General features: G+C 45.2%; 1 protein-coding gene across 1 annotated transcript in view; it reads right to left on the minus strand.

Moving 5' to 3' along the window:
• MYO18B (myosin XVIIIB) overlaps positions 1–18,061 on the minus strand; it is a 1,710,199-nt gene that overhangs the window by 1,435,678 nt on the left and 256,460 nt on the right. The window contains exon 12 of the mRNA XM_078665559.1: positions 14,042–14,105. Coding sequence (XP_078521685.1) covers positions 14,042–14,105 — 64 coding nt within the window. The remainder of the gene's footprint in view (positions 1–14,041; positions 14,106–18,061) is intronic.

Raw genomic sequence — 18,061 nt, forward strand, 5'->3', positions numbered from 1 at the left:
CCCGGTGAGTAGGGCTCCTTTGTTCATTATTAGAGGGGGCATCGGGGCACATTGACGGTGGCCGCCCCCCCGCCTGCCGTTGCTGACTTCGTATGGGGCAACATTGTTCTTTAAAGGCACAGTGGGGGCAAGGGCATATTCCTTGAGTGGCCCCACCTACCAGAAGGTTGCTCCAATGTTGGGGGCAAGTGTCTGCAGGAGTCCCCCGAGTGGGACTCCCCCAGTGGTGCCTGGGTTGATTGTTTTTGGGGGCATATCCCCTTCGAAGTCCCAGAGTGACACTTGGGGCCAGTTTGGCATTTAGAGTCCCAGACAGAGGGCTCATAGGGCATGCGGGTGCCCATGCTCATTTCTACAGCTGCCCAGCCATTAGTGGGCAGCTGCCACGTTTAGGCTGCCCTTTTTCTTGGCTGCTTTCGCTGCGTGCGCAGCCAGCCCGGACATTCTGGACATCGGGCATTTGTACCCCTGTGGAAGACCACCTAATGTGATTCTTGCGCAGGGTGATGGTATTCTGTGTTTGTGATAATAATTGCCTAATGTGATTTATGCGTAATGTGCAATGCCTTTATGCCTGTGATACCTCTAACTGTGTTTTTATGCTTAGGAGGTTGTTTTGCCTAGTATAGTTTTTACTAGTGAGTTTATGTTTTCCTGCGTGATCTATGCCTAGGGTGAGTACTAGTATTGCGTAATGTGTACCTAGCTTTTACCAGTGGTTACTCGTTGTGTTTTACAAGTGTTATTTCGTGCTACAGTTATTCTAAGTGCTATTTCTACTAAGTGCTATTTCTAATAAGTGCTATTTCTGACGGTGGCCCATGTGGCCCTGTCCTGTGTATATAATCACCTGTAAATACTGCCCAGTGCCAGTTGGCACAGTGTATCTGTGTGATTATGATCTAATGTGTTTATGGTAATACTAGTGTGTTGCTGCGCAAACGCTTTACACATTGCCTCCGGGATAAGCCTGACTGCTCGTGCCAAGCTACCAAATGGGTGAGGGAGGGTTATCTTGGTGTGTAACTCCCTTGCCCTGACGTTCACACGGGTGAGGTTTTCAGAATTGCTACATCTAAGATTTTGAGGAGGTTCTCTGTTCAGTTTAGAAAGGATGGAAAGTATTTTTCTCGGGCTACATGTTAGATGTGGACAAGGTTGAGCTAGAGTTGAGAGAATTATGTGGGTCAATGGTCGCAGGGTGGGACTCAGATCCTCTGTGACTGGCGGGGGCGTTGGGTAGTAGAATGGATTTCAGGGTGGAGGGAGCTAAAGGCTGATCCATGTAATCAATATCCCTAGTGAACGCTCTAGGCCAATTCGTAGAGGTGAGGAGAGAGCTGATCATGGGGAAAAGATCATTTGAGAGGGCTTTCAGTTCATGTAGCTCAGAGGAGAGTAGGTGTAATTGTTGAGATATATCATCAAGGTGCGCAGCCAATGATCAATGCCCGGTCCCTTAGGAAACACCACGCAGATGTTCATGATCTTTTGTAGGACAATTCCCTAGACATGCTGTTCCTAACGGAGACATGGCTTGATTCTTACTCCGACCCTATTGTTTCCTTTACCATTCCTTCATGTTATAAGATTCTTAGAGCCGACCGCCAGGGGGGTAGAGGTGGCGGTGTGGCCATTGTTTACAAAGATATTTGGGAACTCCGTCTGGGGGATCCTTCAGCTTGGGTAGGCTGTGAGGTGCTTGACTTTAGTGTCCGCTTCTCAGCACACTTTACTCTGGAGCCTCTTTGATCTATAGGGCCCCTGGTCCTGCGGGCCCATTTCTCTTGAGCTGTGGGGATGCCATTGTCTCTAGGGCGGTAAGGTTTTCACATTATATGATCCTGGGAGACTTCAATATTCATTTGGATCGTCCTGATACTAGGGAGGCGACTGACCTGCTGGACATCTTCCAAATGGCTCAACTTATCCAGCATGTCTGCCTTCCGACTCATCAGGCCGGCCATCTATTAGATCCAATCTGCTCCAATTTCCCTCTTTCCATAGGGGATCCCTGCCCCGTGCCCTGGTCCGACCATTTTATATACCATTTTTCCTGGATGTTATCTAGTGTAGCTACACGGGTCCATTCTTACCAGAAGCCTGCTTTTGGGAAAATTGACCCTCTGGAATTTAAACAGGCTCTTGATTATTCCAGGCCTGTTTTGCCAGGAGAACCGGAGGAGTGTCTGTCAGGGTTCACCACTTGGGATGCCAAGGCGGTGGCATCTGCTGCCTCTCCTCGGCCTGTTAGACCTGCTAGAGATACCCCATCCAAACCCTGGTTTAATGCGACTCTCAAAGGTGCCAGACATGACTGCAAGGTCTTGGAGCGTGCCTGGCGCCAGAGTGGATACTGCCCCATAGCCAAGAGGAAACTCAGAGTTACGCAAATAATCTACTATGAGGCCATTGCCTTGGCTAAAAGGCAATTTTTTGCAGCCCGAATTGACTCAGCCAGGAATAACGGCAAAGAAATGTTCTCCATAGTGGAGAATTTTACGTCACCGCGGGCCCAAGCGAGTGTTATTCCATCTTCCCTCGCCTGGTGTGATACGCTTTCCTGCTGCTTTAGAGAGAACATTCAGACCATCCAGGCTACTTTTTCCTCGGGTAATGGCTGTTGCATGGGAACTTTGGCTTTTCAATCTGCCGCCCCCACCTGCTCTCTGTCAGTATTTTGAGCAGTTGACCCCCTGGAATATCTCAAATTCCTCATGGGGCTTAAGTCCGGCTCTCCTTCGGACTCCTGCTCTGCTAGGCTTCTGGCAGCAGTGGCAGAGAGCGTGCATACAGAGGTGAACTGTATTGTCAACATGTCCCTTCAGACTGCAGTGGTCCCTCAGGGGTGGAAGCAGGCTAAGATTCTGCCTCTTCTTAAAAAAGCTTCCCTGGATCTCCTTATCGCCCGGCCATTGCTAAGGTCTGTGATAAGGTTGTTAACAATCAACTCACAGAGTATGTGGAGACAGAGGGACTCCTGCACCCAGCACAATCAGGGTTTCGTGCCTCTCACAGCACTAAGACTGTCCTAGTCGAGGTGGTGGAGGCTATTTGGGAGTGTCTTGACACTGGCGGGAGGGCTGCATTAATCTTGCTTGACCTCTCAGCCGCGTTTGACACGGTCCCCCATGCTCTCCTTCTTGCCCGACTTGCGGAGATTGGGGTATCAGGAGCGGCTTGGGGCTGGCTTATGTCCTTTCTGGAGGAGCGGGTTGAACAGATCTGGCTCCACCCTTTCTCTTCCTCCCCCCAGCTGTTCACCACTGGAGTCCCTCAGGGTTCTTCCCTTAGCCCGCTCCTCTTTAACATTTATGTTACGCCACTTATATATCTGGCAGAGGAGTTTGGGGCTAAGGTGATGGCCTATGCTGACGATACGCAGTTGCTGTTCACCTGGGATAAGACATCCAACTCCGTCTCAGCAGCTTAATAGTGCCTAGTCTCCATCTTCAAATGGCTGGCAGATGCACAGTTAAAATGCAACAAACAAAAATCAGAGATCTTGCTTTATGGCAAGTTTCCCGCTGATTTTCGCGCAGGCTGTGGCCTCCTGACTCCCCGCTGTGTCTGGACAGCCTACTAAAAACCCGGGAGTCTCTCCTTTTCAACCCATATTAAGAAATTGGCAGGTTGCTGCTTGGCCTCCTTAAGACTCTGCGGAACTTCTTCCCGCCTCTCCCTCAAGCGGCTAGAGAAACTGTCACATGTGCCCTGATTCTATCTCGCTTGGATTATGCCAATGCTCTTTTTGCTGGGTCCCCTGGATACCTGCTTAAAAAGCTTCAGGTAGTCCAGAATGCGGCGGCTAGATTGTTATTGGGCATCTCGGCAAGGAATAGCGTGACCCCTCAATTACGCTCTCTTCACTAGCTTCCTGTTGCTGACAGGGTTAGGCTCAAATCTCTAGTTTTGGCCCATCGTGCTCTCGATGGTCTCGGTCCCCTCTATCTTCAGAAGCGGTTTTCCTTCTATTTCCCGACGCGTGCTCTTCGATCTATGACTCAGTGTTTTGCTTGGGTTCCTCGCTTTAAGCTTCAGAGGATGGGTGGCAGCTCCTTTGCGGTGAAGGCCAGCGTAGCCTGGAATGCCCTCCCCCTCCCTCTGCGGTCTATCCAGAATCCTGTCATATTAAAAAGGAAGCTCAAGACCCACCTCTTTGTTTGTTAATCTCCTCTTGTACCCCTCTGGCATCGCGCCGGGACACTCATGAGTATCCGTGCGTGCTACAAGTGGACATAACATAATATAACATAACAAGTCTGAGTGTTTGGGGAGGGGAGGAAGAAGTGGGGGAAAGTGAGCTGCAACAGGGGGCCTTGGAGTAAGCCTGTTAGAGCCTGTGAGCGGTATAGATGCCCAAACTCTAGTCTGGTATGTGGTGAAGTTAAAGGGATGTGGAAGGGGACATCATCTGTTGTAGGGGAAGACAGCAGGACTTGAGGGAGCCTCTCAGCTTGAAAGTCATCCTGTATCGGACGACAGACGTTGAGGAGATTAAGCCCATAGAACCGACAAGCAGCGGAGAGGATGTTCCAGGGAATTGACGTATTCCGACTGGGGACAAGGTGACTATGGGATCCGCAAGAGGAGGTGTGGGGTTTAGGGAGAGTGGGTACTCACAACTGTTAAAGAAGGTGTTTTAGTCAGTTGACTTAATCCAACTGGAGACAAGGTGGCTATGGGATCAGCAAGAGGAGGTGAGGGGTTTAAGGAGAGTGGGGTACTCACAACTGTTAAAGGGAGAGTACTGGTTAGGCCCAGCGGAGACACAGTGGTTGAATTGTCAGTGCTGTTGCCATAAACCGCATTTCAGAGAGTTGGGTAAATATTGGCCATCTTAGATAGGTTGATGTTAGAGGCTTGGATTAGGATGCTACCATTATTGTAGAGGGTGATAGTGGTAGTGGCTGTCAGAGTGGACGAGGGAGACGTTGTTAGTTTGAGGCCATGTGCAGTTTTCTTAGATCCACTTATTCGAAGCATAGAGTAGAGCACTTTTCGCCAGCAAGCCCGTTTTCTGGTGTAAAATATGAGGTCACTAACCAGAGAGCCTTTGTTGGTGCAGACGTAGTGGTCTGAGATTAGGGTTTCTGGTCTAGCTTTGAGTATGCGATGTTTGTATTTCTTTGCCGCGTTCTTGGAGAGGTCAGTTGGGTAATTAATGATGAAGGTGTTGGAGCCATTGGGGTCGGGAATTTTCTCCATTATGAAGAAGAGACCTGGTGGGGATGGGAGCCCAGAAGAGGAGAAACAGGGGGTGGGAGAAAACAACATAATTCCTGGGTCTCAGTTGAAAGGTGCGGGGGAGTAATGGTAGCACATTGGGAAGCGCAGAGATCTTGCTGTGCAGTGTCAGTGACTAGGGCCCAAAATTCACTACAGTCATGGCATCCCTTAACTCGTCTCAGCTGTAAAGACTTGCACTGGACGGCATAAAGGGCTATGGGAGGCCAATCCAGGAAGATATAGACAGGTAGCAGAAAGAAGACTACTCTGTGACCTCTGCACACGTCTACAATTTAGAATGAAAGGAACCCGATATGCACCATATTAAAGACAGGAAGTAGAGGCCCCAGGTCTTCTGCAATCTATTGGGAATGACCAAAAAGGATCACCTCATTAACAAGATCAGTGGCGTGCTCCTCCAGGTATGCAGGCCTAGCATCAGGCCCAATATGGCAATCTGTTTCTAAGGACACTAGCACCCATTGTGTGCTTGAAAAAGGAAACCCCTAATAAAGAAATGAGATGTGTAGTGGTACGATCTGCATGAAATGTAAGGAACGTCCCAACCCCACTAATTCCAAGCAAGGGTTAACACTCGCAATAAAAATAGAGAGGGAAACCATCATCAAGAAAATATGAAATATTTTTATAAAGTATACATTAAATACTACTCTTGGGGCGCCTCGTCAGGGGTTGTAAGCGCTATATCAAAGCAAGTACAATTACAATACAAAGTGGAATATCAGTCAGAAGTGTGAAAGGGTAATGGTGGACTGCCTCTAGCGAAAAGAAGTGACTTCGTAGCTGTCACGTGCCTCTGTAAGACTGCTGTGTGGAGTCCGACTTGCGACTGAAACGGCCCCAGCCGTACCAGCACCTCTGCTAGCCAACGGCACTTCTTCGCAACACATTGGGCTGTGTCTATGGAAGGGCTTCACCGCCTGTCATCAGTGTCCCACAGCAGATGGCTGCCTTTGAGGCATGGGTCCTGGGAGCTGAGGGGCGCCGTGCCAACATGAAGAGAGACGGCTGAAGGCAGCGCCTCTGCCTCTTTCCACTGGGCTTCTGGCTGCTTTTCATCCACCTGGCAGGTAAACTGTAGTATTCTCATGCATGAAGTGACATAATAGAAGAAAAATTGATGTAAATTAGTTTACTTTAAAAGTGCGCCACCTGCGGGAAACTAAACAGAACTGACTCAGCTGTTCATTCTTCCAAAGTAGGGACGAGAGTAGCATAGATTTGGACAAACTGACTGCTACACCTATTTGCTGTGGTTTAGTGCTACATATATGCATAATTATTATTGGAATGGTGGGAGCCGCATTGAGGACAGTGGAATGGTTGAGGGTCGATAATTGATATAGACCTTCTGGTCAAACATTCAAACGCTTGGTTTTCGTTTTTCCCTTTTGAATTTGGAACATTCTACCCTTTAGGCTGGTATGTTCTAGTAGCATTATACCCCTTCCATCCCAGGATACATAGGATGTTAAAAGCCCTAACCCTCATTACAGACCCCGAGTCTGGGCTTTTACCAACCATTATCGCCCTTGGAAACGGGCTATCATGCTACATTGTTTGCAGAAGAAACAGGAGAGATGGCCTTTCACGAAGGAGTCCGGTAATAAAAATGAAAGTCATAAATGGAAAGAGTATAGTAAAAAAATACCCAAAATAAATGCCTCTGACTCTCACCCTGGACTCTGCAGGTGTTTCCTTCCACTGACATAAAGAGACATGGAGGCCAGTTTTCCCTGGGGCCTCCTCTGCCAACAATTGATTTTGAAAGTTTGATATATATATTTCACTCTGCTGGAATATCCCATTCCATACAGCAGGCTTCAGCCAGGCAACAGTTCCCGTGTATTTTCCTGCAGCCTTTGCGGGAAGGTTTCGGAAGTGGGTGGGTGCCTCCTCCAGAGTGAGAGTACTTGGGGGCCCCCACACCGCGGGGGCTGCGGGGGCCTGTGTTACGCCCCTGAGTTACAGGGCGTAACTACTACTTTCAGAGCACGGGTAATACAAGGGGTGATGTCTTTTTGGGGAATAATGTGGAAATCTGATTTACTGTGCGAGTTCTGCATGTTTCTCCCCAGTATTCCACCTGAGGATTTCACCTGATTGCATCAGAGCGATTGCTATGTGGTAACATGGCTGTCTCTGAGGTCTGCGGTCGACGGGTAGCTTATCGTATCAGTATACATTCAGAGAGGCTCGGTCTCTCATTATGAGCACCGCAGAGGCATTACATTTTTTTTTTTGATAGACCGTACCATCACTTTCGTGAGATGGCGCTTGGAACTTACTACGCTAAAGGTGCTAATATTTAACCAGGAACAGAGGTGCTTTCCTTGGTGGAGCACCAGAAAATTCCTTTCTAATTTGCAGAAGGCCAAAACGGCGCGAGGATAATTCATTTCTAGCAAGAATTTCAAACGGGCATCATAGAGCCTGAGAGTTATAAGAGCGGTATGTACTGGAGTTGGTGAACCAATGAGAAGGAATGTAAAGCCAGCCACATCCCCATCAAGATATTTTCAATACCACTACCATTAGGAGAATAATATTTGATGCAAGAAGATACTGAAGAAATTGGTCTGTAATAGGTTTATTCCACCAAAACCTGCGTCGACCAAGTTGTATGCACTCAGCCCACGACAGTGTCATGGAGACCGGAAATATCTTTGTCCCCTTCTGACCTGATTGTGTACGTGTTTTTGGGTTGATTGTTAGTTTGAATGGTGTGGTTGAGAGTGAATGTAAGTCAAACTGAGTAATTTTCATTTTGTCATTATGTTGCTAGGGGGTCACTGTTGGTTACAATATATTTGTATAAAGTGATATAGTATTTATTATATATTATGACATGTGATAAAAAAGAAAAATAAGAAAAAAATATGTTGTAATAGTATGTATGTTTTTTGAAAATTCTTTTCTACTTATTGATGAAATAAAAGAAATAAATCATGTAAATGTACAAACATCATGAGATAATAACAACAATATACCTGAAATAAAAGAATGTTGATGTGAAATACAACATGTCTTAAAATATATTTCTTTTGCATAGCCCTATTGGAGCAGATCTTGCCCTTGTGATAAAGCAATAGAGGTCAAGTGGGAGGTTCATTCACCAGTTTGTTAACTGTGGTTTTCCCCCTTTTCTCCCAGACCTTATTAGGTTTTAGAGGGGGTTCCCTTTCTCAGAAGTGCATCAGGTGAAATCTACAGGTGGGCTGCAACTGAGCAGTGGCATTGTAGCAAAATGTATAATTCTGCTAGTCCTGGTAACTACAGTTACTGTGCACATCGGAATTACACAGTGGCGTACGTAGACCTTTGGCCGCCCGGTGCGGCCCCGGCGTTTGCCATTTAAGAGTGTGGGGGGCGCTGCTGATGTATTCCCATGACGGCCGAGGGGTGCTGACGATTCCCACACAATTATTGCGCCATGACGGCTGCAGGTATGAGTAGGGGTGTTGGGTAAAGATGCTGCCCCCAAACTCGTGTCACCCGGTGCGGTCCACCCCCCTTGCTATGTCACTGGCCACTCATAAGCTGGGCAGTCATCTCACTTTGGTTGGGAAGTCGGCAGGACAGTAATTTAAAGTCCTAATTCTATGTCTATTAAAACACTTTTTAAAGAAACCATGGTGACACTATTATCTTCCTCGTTTGTCAAGCCTCACCCTCAAATCATGTGAAATTGCGGTCCTCTGAGTTAGGTGGTGTTAGGCACATCAATTCTCAGTCCTCACTTTACCAACTCTAACCTTTAAAACTACCCTGCTTGGCACTTCCAGGTGCATTCTTTTGATATGTTAAACACACTTTTAGGCCCTGATTTTGAGTATTACGATAAATAATGATAAATGGGGTATATTATAATTTGAGTGTGATAAATACGGCCCATTGCAAGATATTGGTGAGTAACATGCCGATTTTGGTGTACAACACACCAAAATCCGCATGATACGGTAAATACTGTATCTCCCATTAAATTTCAGCTTGCTCATTGACATTTGGCAAAGCAGCGTGCATTTACATGGCAATGATATATATATGTCGATTACATTTAGGCATCATTGGAGCTTGAACAGATATCGATCATCGAGATGGCTTCAAGGAGACAAGGGTTTGTCCTCCAAGGGGATCAGAGGGGTCACACAAATATCTCCCTGGTAGGCATTCCACTTACACCACACAGCGAACCACTTCCCTGGGCATCCTCGTGCTACAGAGACTGTTTTCTCCCTGAACATACACCAATCTAAGTTATTTTTCCAGGAGTCCAGAGTCGGTGGAATACCCGCCCCGCAGTTATGCTATATCACGATTGGCCACCATTGCGCCCAGAGTAGCACAGAGCCTCTCCAATACCCATCAAATCAGTGGGTTCCCACACATTAAGGAGACATCTTTTAGCCTCCGGGCAAATGTCTTTATGCAGTACTTCCTGCATTACCTTATTTATCTCCCGCCAATACTCCTATATCTGCCCACATTCCCAGAGTATGTGCAGGAAGGTGCCCACCTGACCACAGCGTCATCTGCAATTCCCCCTCTTTCCTCCCCATATGAACCAGGTGGGGCCCAGCGATGTACGTTCTATGCAACATTTTAAGTTGAATCAGTCGTAGCTGAGTGGAAATCACCACTTCCCGGGGTGAGGCCACTTCCTCCCTCCATTCCTCGTCATCAATATGAAGTCCATCTCTTTCCAAACACTCACGTAAACGTTCGAGAGGATCCGTGGTATTGTTAATCAGTTTTTTATACGTTAATGAGATTGCTTTCTCTGGGAGATATCCATCAAGCAATCTGTCTACCAGTGGTGAAGACTCAGGAGGGACAATGCCCTTCTGCAGGGTTGTGACAAGAGCGTGGCGAATCTGCAGGTAGCGGATGAATTCTGAGCCGGAGAGCTCAAATTGTTGCTGGAGAATGTCAAACGCAATCATATCTCCCTTTACCCAGAGGTCACCTATTAGAGAGATACCAATGAGATCCCATTTGTCGAATCCCATTGAGGTACGGAGGTTACCCAGCTGATCCGAGTCCCACAGGGGAGTTGCCAGTGTGAGCTTCCGGTCCCAACCTAAACTTTTATTAGCACCGTGCCAAATCAGAACAGAGTGTTAGTTTGGGCCGGATAGAGGGAATTTCCTGGGGTTTGAACACAGGGCTCTGTTGTAGTCCCCAGCAGGCAGCAGCCATCTATCCATGGTAAAACCTGGATCGTCGGGTTTTCGGTAGGTGGCCCGATTAATAGTGGCCAAGCGAAAAGCCCAATAGTATTTCCTTATGCCGCCATCATAACAATTTAGGTCCAATTTATTAAGTGCGATTCGGGGCCTCCCATCCCACAGCTACTCTCTCTGCAATCCTTCAATTTCCCTAAAATATCTCGCAGGGACTAGATCTGGGTGGTTTTGCAGGGCGTATAAAAAAACTGGGCAGGGACGTCATTTTAAATAGAGCAGCTGTGCCCAATAATGAGAGTGGGAGTGTCCTCCAAATGGCAATATCTCGCCTCAGCCTCTGCATCGCCGGGTGCAGGTTTCACTCATACCGGAGCTTAGAGTCTGCTGTAATAAAATCCCAAGTTAGCGGAAGCCATCCCTCACTGTCTGCATTGGGTAGTCCCTGGGTAGAGCAGGAGCCTTACTTCCTAAGACATATATGAGAGATTTGCTCCAATTAATCGAGTAACCCGAATATCTACTGAAGGCCGTAAAAATGTCCAATACGCATCTCAGAGATATTTTGGGGGAGGCTAGGTAAAGGAGTATATCATCGGCATAGAGCGAGATGCGGTCCTCCCATCTGCCGACCATCACAGTCCTCGAATCACCGGATCTCTGCAGATCAAAGCCGTTAAGGGTTCCTGCGAGAGGGCAAATGGCAGGGGCGACAGCGGACACCCCTGATGGATACCCCTACTCAGCTGGAATGTGTCCGATCTTTTGAGCATGCTTGACCTGGCAAAATTTTACTTAGGTTGAGTTATTTAACGCATCCAATTATTACTGAATGTGTTTAATATATAGCAAGTCAAATTTCCAAACTGTGCATAAACAGGAATTTGTGCACGGGTCAGAATTAACAGCCCAACTCATAATTAGGGCCTTAGTGACTTCTTGGTGGTGGAAAAAAAGCCACCACATACAGTCATAACATATCCACTATGACTTTTCAAAAGTTGGTTGTTGAATTACCCTTAGCCACTCCAGGTCAGTCACAAGCTTGAATCATGGCAGGCCACCTTAACATTACACTGAGTAATAGTAACAGTGCTTTGAAAAGTTCATTATGAAGCACTGCCTGAAAATTATCATTATTATTATTAATAATATTATTATTATTGTTATTATTATTATTATTATCATTGTTAGTAATAATAATACTAATAATAATAATAATAATAATAATAATAATAATAATAATAATACTAGGTATAATAATAATAATAATAATAATAATAATAATAATAATAATAATAATAATAATAATAATAATAATTTGTAAGGGAATGTTTCTAGTACTGGTCCTGTACTAGAACAGCACACACTCATCTCTGCAACATGATGCAAGGCTGCCTTATTAGAGTGCTAGAGTGGGGATGACAGCACCAGCAGGCCACTCTTATTAGATATGAACATGCACTGTGTTTTCTGTATTGCCCATGCAGTGCTTCAATTGTAGTTGCACTAGAATTAAGTTTATATGGGCATAAGAGTAGGGGTGTGCGAAATTCGAAACATTTGCTTTTGCGTAATTGCGCAAAATTTCAGCAAAAATGGCACAGAACACATTTCAAGCTGCAAAAACTTACTTAAAAAAAACTAGAGCACCACGAACCTCTAGCCACTCACATTCTGGGGTAAATTTTTGCCACTAACGGCACATTTTTATATTGAATGGTGGGTAATTAATTTAAGTAGCCTAACAACATGATTTTGTGAATTTTGAGTATCAAGTGTAACATGAAATTTTTAAAATTACTCTGACTGTGACTTCTGCCTCCATCCATATATATTGGGATGCCAACAGCGAAGAAACAGGGAGCAGTTGGTGAGCAGCTGCTCTGTCTTCTGCACTACCTCGGGTGAGTATTCCCACTGTGTATGTAATCCTACTCACCGAAGACTGTTCTTGCGTTTGTAATTTTGTCCATTACGTGATCAGTGCTTGTCACACCCAGGGCACAACTACCACAATCCAGTCCCTAATATTCTAATGAAGATAGATTGAGAGTTGAAACTGGGGTCCTGGTAAACTTCTCAACATAGCACTGTTAATATTTACGGCCATATGTATGAACACATTTTCCCATAGGCACAGGATTCATATGGGCCTAATTCAAGTTTAGGACAGAATGGGGTAGAGCAGAAGATGGTAAGAGCAGAGGAGCCATTAGAAAATTTAGCATACCACACTTCAAATATCTACATTTTCTGAAACCTTGAACTGTATATTTGAAGTTCATAACCATCTAATTGTTACTCGAACAGATTTCATTATTACATATGGCTAAAATAAAATTGCCACTAAATAATAACAAACTCAAATGTCCCTGCCTGATTAAAAAAACTGTTCATGAAATGGCTTTGAAAGGAATGCCTATTATGTTAGCCACATGTCACAGGAAGCCAATTTCTCTACTGCTCAGGCCTGCCTATAACCATGGGTGTGCTACAGGCACTCAGCAGCAGGCTGATAGCCATTGCTTTGCGTCCCCACTCCACTGCTTCTCAAACTGTCCTGCCACGTGAACTTTGAACCTTGCGGGAGTGGGCGTGGCATGCCATGGGGGTGGCATGCAGCCACAGGATGTCCCAGCCTTAGACAACCTAGGGCTATGAATCCTCACTGCTGAGCAGCCATTGAGTAAACTTCACCTCAGGGTAAATCGGGTTAAGTTCATGACCTTTCTGCCTATATGATGGGCTTCACAACATGGACTGCCTGCATATGCACCACCCATAGTCTTTGCTTGGTGCTGACTGTTGATTTGGTACAATAAACTTCTTACAGGGGAGAATATAGACCATGAATCCAGTGTCACTTGTTGCATGTTTGTAATGAAAGTACATAGGCCATAGCCACTGGGACATACTGTGTTTTGCCAGATATGTTTTGAATGGGGAATACAGCATTTCTATAGAACAAGGGTCTCCAACCTTTTCTGTAACAAAAACTACTTAAGTTAGATGGAAATCCTAGCGAGCTACTATTATTAGTGTTCCAATAGCGACCACACCAGACAAGGTTACATTAGTAGTCACCATCTGCAAAATTATTTGTAGTGATCACCTCAGATAATCAAGCAGGATTGCCAGCAATAATGCAAAAAAGGCTTTGTCAATTTTGAATGCCTCTTCATGGGTATTACATAGCAGTGACATCAGCAATGCCCCTGGCACCAATGTTATAATATGTGTAATAAGTCTGCCCAATGTCTCATGATTTACCACTCAAATATCAACTTCAAACATATTTTGAAAAATTAGCCATTTTTCTCCAAACAACAGATTATGAGTTCTGAAAATACACACTTGTTTATCTTGCTAAAACACTCTCAATTTTAGTATACATTTAGTAATGCAACCAAGAAAAAAATCATCAAATATAGTAGGCTGACACACACATAGGAGAGCTACTTACAGGTAGCTGGAGAGCTACCAGTAGCTCTTTAGCTACTCTTTGGAGAATCCAGATATATAATTTTTGCAGGGGCTATACTACTATTACAAATAAAATACAAAAACAGTCTAAGAAGAATGATAACACTCCTCAGCTTCCTTACCTTTATGCATGGCATAATTCCAAATGAGTTGCTCTCAGCCATTTGGTTTAAGTACAGTTCTGTCCTAAAAACAGAAATAACACATTCAATTTCAAGACGGTTGACTTCCAAATTTTTTTAGTAGTTTGCTCTGTTTCCAGAAAAGCAAGGTTGTTGAAAATATTTAATATAGGCGCTAAGTGTTTTTCTTTCTTCACTTTTGCCACTGTCGAACATAGATAGTGTGAATATTAAGTTAGCCGTAAATAAATATTGCATTTAATTATATTTTAATGTTCGTGCACATTTTAGCATCATTACCCTTTGTAACCTGCATTATTCGTGCACAGTCTATCAGCTTTCTGCGGAAGACGAAATTGAACATAGGGGACATTCTGTTCAGGATCCAGATGTGCTTTGCGAGGGTGTCATTTCAAACTACTTCAATATGCATTCCTCTAATTGACCAATCACAATGTTTAAACAAAGAAACCTAACTGTAAATTAAGGCCGGTGTTGAAATCAGTCTCACCATTTATCTCAGGAGATTATTATTCCATATATATTTAGATTTTTTTTGTCACATTTGTTTAACTAACCACTATTTCTTCGGATTGTTTTTCATTTGTTTTCCTCTACATATTTGTTTCTCTTCCAAATGTATATGGTTTACTTTTTAAAGTGGTTTCTTCCTTCGTGTGGTTTTTCTTTTACCTCAATGTCTGCTTCTGCCTTTTTTGTGTCTTGCTTTATTCCCTTGTGTGTGTCTTTACCAGAGGTAACCCTACCATATCTCTTTTTGTCTTGTTCCTTCCCTCACATTCGTTTATTAATCCCTTGCACTACATCAATATCACCTGAACAGGTATTCGAAAGTCGTCCTTGGCACCCTCTAAAGCCTTGTTGAACTCCATCCTCATACACTTCACTGGAGCCCCAGAATTTGACAACATCGCTGAGCGTTTGTGAAGATTGCCTGTGTCACATAAAGTAATCCACCTGCAAAATCTATCCTAATGTTTATACTAATTAATCTCATGTAGGAGCAAAAGCTTCAGAAGTAGAGATGTTTTCAGACTTGAATCAAGGATCTTTGGATCACGCTTAGTTGATCCTCAGCTTCCCCGGTAAAGCCCACGTTTCTGCATTTCCTTACCTATCGACCTCGGGTAACAAGCACACCTCTGACAAAAGCCACAAAAAAATCTACATGATTGGACTTTGGTTTGACCTATAACCACATTTTCTCCCATTTATGTCCTCTATTCAATTCATCGCCGCCTGACACCCTTCTCTTTTGTGCTATATATAAAAACATTAATTATATTGCTAGATAAAGGAAAGTTGGAGAACAGAGATCTGATAACCATGATAAAAATCCTTGTTGCCTCACTTTAACACCCCTCTCATCTCTTATTTTCCTTCTCTTGCCAAATACAAGAATGTAGCACACATCAATGATCCACAGAGCCAAGTGGCCACATCAGCTACAAGAACGCGAGAGGAGGTAGAGGCGAGAAGGGAGTTGGATGTCCTGCAAAGAAGTCAAAAGATAAAACCTCTTCATCCTCTAACAGAACAATTCTCTCTTCTCACCACAAAATTTAAAGGCGAGGCAGTCAAGAATATTATCAAATAGGACCATGCAGTGGTATTCTGAGACATTATAGGCTGAAAACGTATTTTCCTCTTCAACTGGGCCCTCTCTCTCAGCTCGGGAACTCTTACTCGTGTGACAGGCTATTATCTCGTGGTGATAATAATGCCTGGAATAGTTTTCACTAAAACTGTAATAGAAACGGAAAACACAACTAGGAAGTCCATTTTATGGAAGTCTAAAATCGCTGATGCAAAGTTTGTAGATTGATATCTTTAAGTCTTTCTGGCTATGAGACAGGATGAATTGTGTTACTGTTAGATTTTGGGGTTACCTGTGACAAATAGGGACCATTGCCTCTAGTCATGATAAGTGGATTACACTCCTAAAATAACCCCTGCTCATCCCCTTAGTAGCTTGGCATGAGCAGACAGGCTTATCTCAGAGACAGTGTGTAAAGCATTTGTGACCACATACAGTAACCCAGTGACAACACTACAGATGGACACCACACAAGGTTTTATATAAAAAATAAGTATACTTTATATAGAGCTACCACAAGACCATAAACAACAAAAATGCACAATACTATTACTTTAAGATGGTAGATTTAGCTTAGTTTAGTTCAGTTCTAAAGATGCAACACTTTGTGTCAATGTACCTTAGGTTGCGTTGCGCTTCCACGACAAGCAATGTCGCAGCGAGGGAAATGCAGCAAAGTTCAGGTGCAAAGAAATAAAGACGGGAAGATCTTCCAGATGCGGCACGCTTCTCCGGGGATGCGAGAAGTTCTCGGTTCGATGCGTGGACTGCAGCAGCGACACCCTTGTTCAGAAGTGTGACAGCAACAACTCCAACTGCGACACTCTTCTCCCACGATGCATGAAGCTTCTGCGCAATGCGACAACTACAGCGGCGACATCCTTGTTCAGAAATGCGACAGCAGCAGCTCCGACGGCGGCGCGCTTCTCGGGGATGCGAGGCGCTTTCCTCGATGCAGTGCAATGCGACAGTTCCAGCGGTGACACCCTTTTTCAGAAGTGCGACGGCAGGCCCAGCGACAGCGACACGCTTCTACCTCGTTGCGAGACTCTTCTCTCGATGTGGTGCAGTGTGACAGCTCCAGCGGCGGCACCCTTGTTCAGAAGTGCGACGGCAGGCAGCAGCGACGGGGACATGCTTCCTCTTCGTTGCGGCACGCTTCTCTCAACGCGGTGCAGTGCAACAACTCCAGCGGCGAGACCCTTGTTCAGAAGTGCGACGGGAGGCAGCAGCAACGGCAACATGCTTACTCTTCGTTGCGGCACGCTTCTCTCGATGCGGTGCAGAGCGACAACTCCAGCGGCGACACCCTTGTTCAGAAGTGCGACGGCAGCAGCAGCGACATCGACGCGCTTTGATCTTGTTGCGTCGCACATCCAGCTCCTAGCGACACGCAGTTCCTTAGAAGGCCCAAAACAGCAGCAGGCACTTCCACAAGAACTCTGGGGAGTTGGGGTTTGAATTCTGTTGTACCAGAGACTTCAGCAGGAGGCAAGCTCTTTTCCAAGCCCTTGGAGATCCTTCACAAGTTGAAAGCAAAGTACACAAAGTTCCTTTCTCCTTCCTTTGGCAGTAAGGCAACCATTGCAACCCAATCCCCCAAGCAGCACTTCGGCTTGGGAATAGTCTCTCCTCAGTTTCTTCAGGTTCCTCTGCTCAGTAAAGGTTTCTTCTTGTAGTCCAAAGTGATCTAATTTGTTGGGATCAGGGTCCCAATATTTATACCCCAAAATCCTTTGTCCTCTGAGGGCAGAGGAGCCTTTACCCAGTCCAAACCAGTTCTTGAGCGCTCTGTTTACAAGACTCCTTCTTTCCTTTCACAGTGCAGGGCAGAGATATCAGACGCACCACAGGGGGTGGCGCCAGCGCTGTGGGGGGCATGCACAGTCCTATTCAGGTCCCAGGTGCAACTCCTCCCTCCAATCTAGATGCAGATCTCTCTATTCACCACTGGGCGGACCCATTCTGTCTCCTGGAATCCCCCAGCCCTGTCACTCAAACTCCAGACAAGGAATACACAACCGAGCAGAGGCGGGCCTGGATAGTTAGACAAGAAAATACCTACTTTCTAAAAGAGGTATTTTCAAACACACTAAAATATGTATTTTATCACTCTGAGTTCAGGCATATAAACTCCAATTTCTACTGTGTTCCCTGAGTCAGTTAGGATTATAAAATGTAATAATCTAACTGCCCATTCTGGCCTATGGAGAACTGATAGCCTTGCAATGGTGAAAAACAAAGGGCTTGTCCTACATTAAACTTACAATGCACCCTGCCCTTGGGCCTACCATAGGGGTGTCTGATATGAAGAAAAGGGAAGGTTTAGGGACTGGCAAGTGGGTGCACTTGCCCAGCCAGCATGACAGTACCAGACTGCACACAGGCTCTGCAATGGCAGG

The sequence above is a fragment of the Lissotriton helveticus genome, chromosome 11, assembly GCF_964261635.1.
Source record: "Lissotriton helveticus chromosome 11, aLisHel1.1, whole genome shotgun sequence".
In the NCBI taxonomy this organism is placed as follows: domain Eukaryota; kingdom Metazoa; phylum Chordata; class Amphibia; order Caudata; family Salamandridae; genus Lissotriton; species Lissotriton helveticus.